This window comes from Triticum urartu, chromosome 1A (assembly GCF_056163025.1).
Source record: "Triticum urartu cultivar PI428250 chromosome 1A, HENAU_Tu73, whole genome shotgun sequence".
In the NCBI taxonomy this organism is placed as follows: domain Eukaryota; kingdom Viridiplantae; phylum Streptophyta; class Magnoliopsida; order Poales; family Poaceae; genus Triticum; species Triticum urartu.
Window position 1 is genome coordinate 580764421 of NC_141873.1, and position 9579 is coordinate 580773999.

Genomic DNA, 9579 nt, shown 5'->3' on the forward strand with positions numbered 1-9579 from the left:
GCCCATGCAAACGCAGATTCCGACGACGCACGAGACCACAATGGCCAAACCCATTTGTGTTTCCTCTTTCTTTCTGATGCAGCAACCGGAGTAGGTGCTAAAGTGCTTTGTCTAAATATATGAACCACCCCATAGCGCATACATGTCCATGCCTTGGAGTAGGAGACCACGACCGAGCAACTGGTGCATTAGTTGTAAACTTGTAATCCACTTGCATTGCACAGTTTAAAAGGTGCGCGCAGCAGATATTAATTGCACTAGAAAGAAGTGCAGTACACACTTGTACACAACAGCCAAAGTGCAGTAGACAACAACCAGGACAATAAAAGCTTGTGATACGGTCAAAACAATTTTGCTGATGACGTTCCCACGGGCTTCCTCTTAAACATCTGTCTCCCTATGTCTTCATGGCTGTGATCAAAAGGTTGCCCTTTGTAATGGTCGTTTCAATGTTTGTGCTGCATGCTGGGCTAATTGGTTTTACTGTCAAAAGGTACACCCTCCGTCCCATAATATAAGAACGTCTTATATTATGGGACGGAGGGAGTAGTTCTTTTCCTGGCTGGGAAGTGTTCCTGGGAGCTAGTAGTTGGACTGTAGATGTTTGTTTTCGCGTGCGTGATGTAGTAACCGTCTTGAACCTGGGTTGTATTATCGATTTTCTGCAATGAAAATCGGGAAAGTTCGAAAAGAAGAAGAAGAAGAAAACGGTAGAAACAATGCAGTGGAATACCCCGTTCATTCAAATCTTTAGGGATAAAAAATGCACTACTTAGCATTTCGCTCTAGAACCTTTCTGACTTGCTCCTACGGAACCTTCTTTATCTAAAACTTTTGAGAACGTCAGAGAGGAAATAGCTAATTTAGCTACCAACCGTGCAACTGCCCTATCCACCAGCACTGTATACCGCACCCTAATTCTGACCACATGCGCATACGCTACATACATACGCGCTAAAACTCAATCAGCAGCCCATCACAACCACTTTGTTAGTGGTCACGATGTCTAGGTAATTATGTTTCAAATATTTGTCTCTTAAGCGCATTGAGTTATGACTTGATTACTAAGTTTTCAATCAACCATGCTGCCTCTCCCAGTATATCTTGTAAAAAATAGAAGCAATATTCTTGAAAAGATGATGTATCATGTATATGTAGTTTGTACTCACATATAGTAATAACTAAAAATAGACAGGCTTTACATACAGACTATTGTATTTGACATATAATTTCTCTTTTTCGATAAAGAATCTTGTGAATCGAAACATCGCATACCAGACCTCTACATGATTAAGATAGACTGTTCTCAGCATCACCAACATTTCTTCCATATGCATTGCACCTCTTAAAGTCAGGTGCACTCACACTAATAATATATACACGCTTAGTACTATATATAGATGGTAATCATCTCCATTAGACAGTGCCTGTCCATTCATCCCGAGGACAGACAACTACAACTCCATAAGACAGAACACAAACCAGTATTACGTCGACGCATCGCCCGGGAGCAGCTAGCTACTTACTGATCCCAGGTACGAACTGCTCATCATGTACTCTTTTATCTCAAATTTGCAAAATGGATTAATTTGGACAAACTGCTGTTTTACTCGTAACAATCAGCTGTAACGTTCACCCCCCGATTGTGAGCAAGCTATATATATATATAAGTTACTGGAACACCAACTGTAGACCAACACGATACTAATAGGTAGTGTCCTCGGATTTCATAAAACGGAAGAAAACCCACCTCATCGTTTCTCTCTTGCATTCATTCGTCTCGATGCGAGTCACTTCTGTCCCCCTCAGACTATCTCCTCGACACGATTCATGCCAGCGAGAATCTGATCAGAGTTCTCCCGACAATCTGGCTGACGGCCGTGGAGCCTCGATGTGGTGGGCAAGTCTGAGCTGCTTCTTCTCCCTTAGCCGCCGGCGGCAGCCTCTTCGTTTTTTAGTTTTATTATTTTATGTAAAACAACCCATATAGTATTTCATGTATGGCACATGAATCTTCGTGTGGACAATCATGGGCAAATGATTGCAAAGTGCTTCTATGCTTTCCAAATAAAAGCCGCACTAACTTCAATTAGCCGCAGCTGTGATTAAGACCACTTGCCCGTTAATTAGCCTTTTCTTAGGAAGAGTATTTTAGTCATTCTGGGTGGCTCTCGGCCCATCCTTGATGTGTTGAAGGGTACATACTCCTACATTGTTTACTGTGGCGCCTCATTCATTTGTCAGTTAGTCTTTGACTCAGAATCAAGGACAGTTGGCTTAGCCCACACCTGCGCGAGCACGTACATAAGTTCTTAGAAGAACGTGCTGTGTATTCTTGTATTGTGTAAACTCAATTACTCAAATGAATACGAGTTCAGTTTGTGGCCAAGAGAAGCAACGGTGTGGGAAAGTTGTCCAAAAGTAGTCTTCGGGACTAGAGTAGGGACAGTTTCCTTAGGAGCTGAAGGTGGTCGAGCTGAAGAGATTCCTGGAGAAATTGTGGAACTAAAGGGCATATCCTTCTTTGCCATCTTCACTTTAGGACAAGGTTCTTCATGAGGAGCACAAGTAGTCTCATACATCTAAAGAGCGGGAGTGAATACCACATGCTTAAGATCGAGACCAAAAGCACTAACTTTGGAGTTGATGTGTCTTTGAATGAATCGAGCATAGAAGCATGAGTGCTTGAGATCCATGTGTGTCCTCTTGCTTGTCTCAAATATGAAGTCCATAACACTGAATGGCGCATAATGATCAAGGTATATGAGAAGGTCAATGGCATTTCAGCGAGTGTGTTTTGAGTCTCCAACCTTGGGCAACAAAGTGCTCCTCAATATATTGTTGATGGTGCATATGCACCGCAATACGTGGCATTTTGGATGGCGTGCCATCGATGGGGTAGCAACATCTCATCGCGATCATGGATCACTTCCATGTTGTATGGCTCGTAGTGCTTTTGCTCATTGAACCGGACATGCACACTTTGCCAAAATGCCGCCTTTCGCTTCATGCCTTCAAACTCCACACTTGTGGCCGACCACGCCTACGACAATCATCCTCCTTCACCAAGTATGCAGTCATTGTGTTTTCTTCAAAGTCAACAACGATAACTTCAACATATTTCGCTACGGCATTGGGCCGAACACTTGTCTGGCGTGGTGTTTGCCATGGATGGCGGACGCAAGGGCAGATGGTACTGGACGCCGGCGGGATATGGGTTGGAATGGCGACATAGGCGAAGGATGGCAGGTGTCTGGCTGGCTAGAGCCGGGGTGGTCAGCAGCGGCATTGGCCTCCTGAGGGTGCGGATATAGTGTAGGTGACGGAGTGAGGTAAAAAGGGCTCCAAGCCGGGTATTTGCATAGGCCGGTAGTGTCGGAGTCCGATTTGGTGGATGTCCGAACTCCCCCAAATCTCCCTAGTTTGGTGCCGGTTTGGGAGATTTCAAACATCCGGATTGGTCCGGACAATTTTTGATCGTCGTTGAATGGCAAAAAGTGTCCGGATCGGGCGGTCTGGACATTTGCGAGCGATTTGTGATTCGCGTTGGAGTTGCCCTAAGGTTGTCTTCCACCGTAAAATTAAGTAGTAGAGATGTTATCTTCCACCGTAAAGAAAATAAACTAAGGTGATCTTATGTAAGAATTGCTCGTCTCTAAGGATACCATGTGAGAACGTTGCTCTCAGGAGGGACCTTAAGCATCCAAATATGTTCATGCTAAGTTGAGCATTTGTGCTCATATGATGTTGGTACATGGACTGTACCAAATACTCCCTCTATAAACTATGGGTCACTACGTTTTAGGTCACTAATAGTGGCCTAAAATGTCTTATAGAGGGAGTAGATTACATCCTACTGCCAAGATTAGGGTACTGCCTCTTTTTTCTTTCTTTTGCGGAAATATGTCCAGTTGTTGGAGCGAAATGTGCATCCCATTAACTCGAGAAGTGGTTAGATAAGCCAGAAACTAGTTATGTGATCAATTAAGACCGAAAAGAATTCCTGGAGGAAAAAACCCGCCTGCGTTAGGGTTAGTTTATAAACAGGTGACTGCCTTCAGCATACATTGGACCGCTTGCGCTAGGGTTTATTTCTCTTTTTGCATAGTCGCTCCGTCCCATAATATAAGAGCGTTTTGACACTAAAATAAAGCGGGGCCGAACCGGCCGTGCCCTTAAGAAAAGGAGCAACAAGTGATCACTAGAATGCAAAGTATTTTGTGTACAAAGCGGTGTCTGTATATATTCTGATGGAGAATCCCAATTGGCATCGGCGACGCGGGCCCTTTCTCCCTCCTCCCCTGTTGGTTGCGACGCGGGATGTGAGACCGGGTGGGGAGCATGGTGCTCCTGCAAGGCGACGCGACCTGGCATTGGGCATAGTGCTGCATTGGCGACGACTCGTGGCAAAGGTGGTGGTGCAGGCCGACACGGTAGGATTGCGGGGTGGCTGGCTATTTTGCCGACTCCATCAGATCGGCAACTGGAGCCGCGGGTTCCAGCTGCGCGGACTAGAGGTGCCTGCTTTTTTTTTGAGCCAGCAGGCACCTCCAGTTGTCTCAAACTGAAGGTGCCTGCTAGCTCAATAGGAATGGCCTCCTGTGTGGTGGGGCATGCGCGGAGGGCATGGTCTCGTCCTTCACTGGCCGAACTACGAGGTGGCGCGTTTTAGGAAACATAATAGAAAATAAAAAAATCACCATACGATCACCCGGAACATTATGAAGATGCGATGAACGGTTTGGATCAGATGTTACCGACTCTGAGTTCCAGTGAAAGAAGACGAGTCAGTGTAGATCGTATTTGGAGTCTCTCAAACCGTAGATGAACGATCCTTGTGCCCACACCGGGGCCGGCGCGCACTCAGACGCCCGAGTCGGAGGCACGAGCAGCCCTGCGCTAGCGGTAGTGGGTGAGGGAGAGCGTAGCGGCGTCCAAGTGGATGTCTACGTGCCATCCGCGCGCGAGCGTGCCGATCGATCTTGAGGCAGTGCTACTCACTTCTGTCCTCCGCCACTTGCTCACGACGGCGGAGATGGATGCGCGGCGCCTCTGCCGCAAGAATGCCAAGGCGCTCCGACTCGCCATCGAGTTGTTGGAGCGCAAGGCAACAAAGGAGGCGGCGGCGAAGGCGAAGGCAGCCCACCATGCGAAGGAGCAGGACCGCCTGCTCTGCAGGTTGTCGGGCATGAGGTGCAGCTCCGACGCCTACACGGAGGAGGGGCACAGCCGTACCGACGGCCGGAAAGGAAGGGGTCGGCGAGGAAATGATGATTTCCTCCACCCTTCCTCGTTCTGTTTATATTTTATCTATGTTTCATAAGTTTGTAGTATGGATTTGCACTATCCATTGTTGAACTCCGATGAATCGATTATGTTTCTTTTGTCCGGCTAATCCGATGAACTGCGCTTTGATCATATATTTTACGTAGCGTTGCATGAATTGCATGGTTTTAAGGTTTCGGATATAAGGGATGCGAGTGTGGAAGACGAAATATAAGACATGCCCGGTCAATGCCTATGGACGCGCCCGGCGCGTCTGCGGGCATTTGAGGGGTCGGATTTTTCCAATGCGGTTGTAGATGCTCTAAAACACTTGTGATTGAAAGCCTCCGCCGTCAAAAAAAAAAGAAGCTCTGCCCACGTTGACGTGGCAACCACTTGTGTTTTTCTCCTTCCAAACCACCTATACGAGTTTAAGACATAAAGCTGACCATTTTTTAGTTTTTTTTCTAAAGTATGCGACCGATTTGGGTTAATCAACTAATGACGCATTTCACTCTTGTTGTTGTGATTGTTGGACCGAAGCCGCCTTTTGGACCCGATCATTGCACTCCTCAGTATGACTCGGTTGAGTTGTGCCATTGTTACATGCTCCCGCCTCGTAACATTAATAGATACAAGCATAATTGTTCATTGTCTCATTTGTCTTTCCAGAATCACATTTCCATTTCATTGTGGATGTTATATCTACCAAGCGGCACAAAAAGAGTTCAAAATCAAATTCGTGATTTTCAACATGTGACATAGTTTTATACCGTAACTATTTCTGTCTTATTGTACAAGACAACTGTTATGGCGCTGCTAGAAGGAGGGCGCGAGAGGGCCGGCCGGGGGCCTTTTGCCCATGGCCGGGCAAGAGGGAAGTGATTTCCTTCTTAATTCTTGCTTGATTAGATTGATACACCCCCTCTCTTTATATAGAAAGTTTTACTTGACTTTCAAGCAAGGCTTACTTGACCCCTAAACAAGCGACCCTTATCTCTAATTAACCCTAAGACTAACGGGCTATACCGCCAGCCCAGGCCCATTAGGACCCTTACGTACTCTAACACTATACCCCACCTGGACATGCAGCTTGTCCTCGAGCTATACCCTAACCAACTTATGACCATGACTCGACGCAACACAAATCGAACACCTAAAAAACAAGCCTTTTACATCTCGGCTTGTTTTATTACTCTCAACCTGAAATGGACTTGAACGCTTTATTTTGGACCCCTTATCAAAAAGTGGACACCATCCGCACGTCAGAGGTGCACGTGTACAGCCACCTGGATCCCATGGACACCACCTGGACAAAAGGAGTGCATGTGTACGGCCACCTGGAAGTGGTCGCAAGAGTGACCAGCAGAGGCGCCCTCGCAGCGGCCGGTGGCGGAATGTAGTGGTGCTACGCGGTGCGCTCCTGTCGGTGACACCATGCCTTCTCCCCGCCGGACAGTTGTTGGTCTGCACCGCATAGGGAAGAGTGGAGTGCTTGCGATGGAGAATGACGAGGAGGGGTGCGCCCCCCCAACCATCGATGTCGCAGACTTGAGGTCGCTGCCCGCGGGGAAAATAGCATGCCCGCCACCCGTGGGGGAAACCGCATGCCCAAGATCCCCGACGCAACGGACGAGATCGAGGTCTATTGCGCAGCGAAGGGCGATTTGGAGGAGCGGCAGCTACAGACCACGCATCTCCCGCACACGCCGACGCGCTAGGAGGCTGCACGCAGCAGCCTGCAGCCTCACCGCCGCCGACACGTGGCGGGTAGTGATCCAAGATGGAAGCGGTGACGGCGACGGGGGGTACTTGATCTGCTGGATGGGGACGCCCTGGGACGGCGGCGGTGCTGATGGGAACGAGGTCGTCGCAGTCCCGTCGTAGGGCATCCCATACTGGTACGAGATGACCGGCGCCGTGGTCGCGGTCGAGGGGGGCGGCGGCGGGTGTAGCTGCTGTTTGGTGTGGCGGCGGAGAAGGTGGCTGCTGGGGATGCAGCTGGGCCGCATAGGGCCCGACGAGGAAGGCCCTGATGCCCGCCATGGCCTGCCGTAATTTCAGGATTGCGGCTGTCATCTGCTCCGGGGTGAGGACGAGGGGGGACGGCGCCAGGGCAGAGGGTGCAATCGCCCTTGAGGACGCCAGCACGCCCAATGCCGGCGCGCCTGCTGTGTGGGGCATCAGCGCCGATGAAGACGCTGGTGACGACGGGTAGGTGGCGGCGGCGGGTGGGAAGAACTCGGTGGAGGGCTGGACATGATCGAACCCAGGAAAGGTGATACCAGATTGTTATGGTGCTGCTAGAAGGAGGGCGCGAGAGGGCCGGCCGAGGGCCTTTTGCCCACGGCCGGGCAAGAGGGAAGAGATTTCCTTCTTAATTCTTGCTTGATTAGATTGATACATCTCCTCTCTTTATATAGAGAGGTTTACTTGACTCCCAAGCAATGTTTATTTGACCCCTAAACAAGCGACCCTTATCTCTAATTAACGCTAAGACTAACGGGCTATGCAGCCAGCTCAGGCCCATTAGGCCCCTTACGTACTCTAACAACAACATTCCAAGTTTGTTCGAGCTTAAATAGATCCATTTGCTCAGTAGGCAAATTTTGTTTTGTTTAAGGTTCTGGATACCTAGAGTCCTAGACTCCCTTAATCTGCATACGTTTTATCTTCTGTTTGTTGAAGGTTCTGAATACCTAGAACCCCTTGGTTTCTGGGCCCACATCTACTAATCTATTTATCTGGCGTAATCAAGACGAGAAATAATGCAATCATTTACGTACTTCTTTCGGTAGGTTTGAAAAACAAAAAATGTGAACGTTTGTAATGCTAGATAACACCAAGTTTACGGGAACCAACATGCTCCTTGCAGTCCCGTTATTACTCTTCCAGCATTGCATTGAACAAGGTTGCATTGGAGAAAAATAATTTTGCTCTGCAATGAAATCAAAGAAGAAGGTTCGTCTATGAGAAAATGCTGCTGGACTGCTGCATCAATGTGGTCTTCTGCACAAGCGGATTGCTCTTTGGTAGTGGTTTTACCTCAAGCGAAACTCTATGCAGTTACAAGTGAATGAGGTTGAACACTCTTGACAACTGAGAAGTGCACAACTATATTGTAATTGTAGGTGGTACTTGATGCTAAAAGGGCACTCTAGTCTCTAGACGTACACCCGTATAACCATAAATTTGTTTTTCTGCTTCCAAAGACGGGGTTCTAAATAAACTAATCCAGTCTTTCTTCACCACATTTGTTCAAAGTCCTTTTTCTTAGTCTTTGCTTGTGAATATCTTTGACAAATTGATCTTGCAGGTCCCACTTGCCCAATAGGACAAGCAAGCTAGGAAACGATGGGTGTTCAAGAAATCCGCGATGTTGTGTCATCCCTGTTCATCATGCTAAACAAAGAGACATACGTCCTGTTTCGGATTGAGTTTCTTGTGGTCCTGGTCACAGTCATGTTCATCATGGACATCTTTCGTCGCCACATCCGCAACACAGCGGTGACAGTCATCTTCAACATCTTGGGTACGGTCTCTGACTCTATTGTCTTCTACCTGCTGGGGGCCATGGCAAAAGCAAGCTTCACAAATCAGTTGTTCCCTGTCTGGGCTCTCGTGCTTGTTAGTATTCGTTACACCATTGACTTCATCTCTGGCTATGGTGTTTATAACCGCCATGGGCGACGGTTCAGGGAATGGAATAACGTGGTGAAACTTCTGGGAACAGCCTTCTTGATGATCGGAGGCTCAAGGTTCATACTTCCACTTTGGTCGCTTTTGGCTCTGCTGATGCTGAGGAGCTGGTACAGATTGAGAGCATATAGTTTGGCGCTCCGTTCTGTCTGGCATGGCAAGAGTTCAGAGGTGGTCACAGAGTACATGCGTGCAGGCCCTCATAGTAGCAACTGGAAACCAAATGAGTGCAATCCAGAGAATGATCTGGAAGGATACAAATACTTGGTGCATGGAGAAACCCGTCGGAGAGGTGAACCGCAGAAGTCGAGGGGGGGGGACGATTGGGTGGGATGAGCTCTGGCGATAGCGACCCCTCGTCGCAGCCCGGCGAGCCCCCTCCGCGCCTGCCGGCGTCGCTTCCTCCCCTCCCGGTGTGCCTTGGCAGCCTCTCCTCGTTGCTGCCGGAGCCGGAGCTTTCCCCACTGTTCCTCCCGTGGCGCGTGCCCGTCGTGCCAGCCGCCTCCCCCCGGTCTCCGCTGAAGCCTCGACCTCCTGCATCACCTCCGCGGCTGTCCCAGGCAGCGACGACAGCGACGCCTTGTTGCGGGGTCTTTGGCTGGGGAAACCCGGCCG

General features: G+C 48.8%; 1 protein-coding gene across 1 annotated transcript in view; it reads left to right on the plus strand.

The window, feature by feature from the left end:
- LOC125516946 (uncharacterized) overlaps positions 1 to 9579 on the plus strand; it is a 34817-nt gene that overhangs the window by 4009 nt on the left and 21229 nt on the right. The window contains exon 2 of the mRNA XM_087533189.1: positions 8582 to 9269. Within this exon, the coding sequence (XP_087389315.1) occupies positions 8620 to 9269 (650 nt within the window). The 5' untranslated portion in view covers positions 8582 to 8619. The remainder of the gene's footprint in view (positions 1 to 8581; positions 9270 to 9579) is intronic.